Source organism: Felis catus, chromosome X (assembly GCF_018350175.1).
Source record: "Felis catus isolate Fca126 chromosome X, F.catus_Fca126_mat1.0, whole genome shotgun sequence".
Classification (NCBI taxonomy): domain Eukaryota; kingdom Metazoa; phylum Chordata; class Mammalia; order Carnivora; family Felidae; genus Felis; species Felis catus.
Genome location: NC_058386.1, coordinates 122,310,416 through 122,312,604, shown reverse-complemented (window position 1 = coordinate 122,312,604; position 2,189 = coordinate 122,310,416). Strand labels below are relative to the sequence as shown.

Sequence of the window (2,189 nt, the reverse complement as noted above, 5' to 3'; positions counted from 1 at the left end):
TGCCCCCGCCCTCTACACAGCTGAGTCTGTGCGCCTCAGATCCAGGCTCTCACTCCCTGACTTCCTGGAGACGGAGGCAGGGAGCACACCGCAGCCACTGTCCCCTCCCCGCTACATTGTGATCAGCTACCCAGAAGGCATCACACTGACCAGAGACACCAAGCCAGCCTGGCTCAGGATGTCTCCACTGTAGGGCTCCCCCTGGAGCCACACTGCCTCACCCTCCTTTGATTTGTTCTGCTCCTCTTAGGGGACCCTTCCCTGCCTTCCCACTGGGACTGTCACTGCTAGACAGTCACCTAGGGGTGGGACGTGTCCCGCCTCTCCTAGTGTCCTCACTGCCAACACAGGGCCCTTCCGAGAGTGAGCAGAGCTCAGCGAATGTCCGGCCACAAATGTCCCAGTGAGCTGGGGACCTCTGCTCAGATCGAGTGTCTCCTCCTTTCTTGGAGACCCAAGCAAAGGCAGGCACACATCTCTATGTCCCTCGTCCAGAATGACAGACGACAAGGGACGAGAAGCAAGAACGAACATCTTTTATTGCTCCATGCCCTGAAACCATCCGTTTACTGCCAAGGTCTTCACGTTTGCAAGACATCCCTGTCTGTGCCCAGCCCAGGCACCGCGTTTCCCTTCTGGATCCCGAACGAGGACGGAAGGGTTCCCAGCTCGTTGCACCAAACGGCACAACTCTGACTCTTGAACACCTGTGGCGTGGGTGCCACTCCCACACTGAGCCCGAAGCTCACGAAACCTTCTATGACAAGGAACAACATCGGAAAACTTCCTCGAGGAAACAAAGATCGATTTCCGAGGCCACGTAGACAGAGAACAAGAACCCACCCAAACGCGCGCTTGGCCCCGCTTTCCCCCAAGCCGCCCTGGCCCTCCACTACTCACAACGCCCAGCGCCCGCTCTGCTCGCACTCGCAGGGGAGAAGTGGCCTGGCTTCGTGCCCCGCAGGAGAAGCTGCTCGACCCCAGGTGGGAACGGGCCCGGCTGCCCCTCGGGCTCAGGCCCGCTCTTCCTCATGGCTCACAGCCTCTTCGGACAGACACGGAGACCCGGGCTGCCTGCTGTTGACCGCGAGGAAGTGCTGCAGCACTTGCACGCCACTGGTTTCTGCGTGGGCCCTGGGACCCCACAGGAACTCGTAGCGTGCGGGCTCGCTGCCGGGCACCTGCCGGTACTCCAGGTACCCTTCCTGCACCCAGACGTCGGTCAGCAGCTCCCTGGGCTCCCCATAGAATACGTGCTCCCTGCCGGCATACACCCCCATGACCCCCAGCGCTTCCCACACCGCCTCCTCAGGGGCACGGTCCTCCTCCAGGAGGATCACCCACAGGACCAGCACCAGGAGGCTGGTCTTGGGCATGCCGTTCCTACCACTCGGCGTCCCATCGCAGCTGAGGCCCAGGATGCTGACCAGGACGTAGGAGCCCTCGCGGGGGTCCACTTCCTTCACGTCGACTCCAAAGACCAGCTGCAGATACTCGCAGGCTCGGCGGAAGATCACGGGGAAGCGGTCCTGGTCATCTTGGCTAACCGCCGCCAGCATCTCCGCCCGTGTGGTCGGCTGCTTGGTGCGATACTTGAGGAGCAGAAGCAGCACCAGGCTGGCCACCTTCACGCGGAGAGCATCTGGGAGCGAGGCCTGGGCCCCTGCCGGGGCCCCCCAGGTGCTCGACCCCTCCTCATCGGGGCTGCTGGAGCCCTGGTGGGACTGGCTCCCCGAAGCGCCTGCCATGGCCCTGGGGGAGGGGCAGGAGCTCCGAGGGCTCTGGGGAGGACTCGGGGACCCGGCAGCAGCAGACCCCTCCTCCAGGGGGACCAGAATGAGGACAGAGCAGGAGGAGGACAGGGAGGAAGAGGAGGAGGAGGAGGAGGAGGGAGATGGGTACCCCCCCTCCTCCTCCTCTGCTTTCTCCTCCTCCAACTCCACCTCCTCTTCCAACTCCTCCTCTTCCTCCGACTCCACCTCCTCCACCTCCACCTCCACCTCCTCCACCTCAACCTCCACCTCCAAATCCACTTCTTCCACCTCCTCCTCCTCCTCCACCTTCTCCTCCTTCAACTCCACCTCCTCCACCTCCTCCACCTCCTCCTCCTCCAAATCCACCTCCTCCAACTCCACCTCCTCCCTCCACCTCCTCCTTCTTCAACTCCACCTCCTCCACCTCCGTGTCCT

The 2,189-nt window shown here is 62.7% G+C and overlaps 1 protein-coding gene across 1 annotated transcript; it reads right to left on the bottom strand.

The window, feature by feature from the left end:
* Positions 1-520: 520 nt before the first annotated feature.
* Positions 521-1,952, bottom strand: LOC123383489 (melanoma-associated antigen 9-like). Its single transcript, XM_045051104.1, has 2 exons — positions 901-1,952; positions 521-757 (listed from the first exon to the last, which is right to left on the bottom strand). Exon 1 carries the CDS (start codon positions 1,746-1,748, stop codon positions 1,014-1,016), a length of 735 nt encoding a protein of 244 aa, XP_044907039.1. The 5' UTR covers positions 1,749-1,952; the 3' UTR covers positions 521-757; positions 901-1,013.
* Between the last annotated feature and the right edge of the window lie 237 nt (positions 1,953-2,189).

Coding starts and splice junctions, on each gene's coding strand:
- LOC123383489 (XM_045051104.1), bottom strand. CDS start 1,748: ATGGCAGGCGCTTCGGGGAGCCAGTCCCACCAGGGCTCCAGCAGCCCC.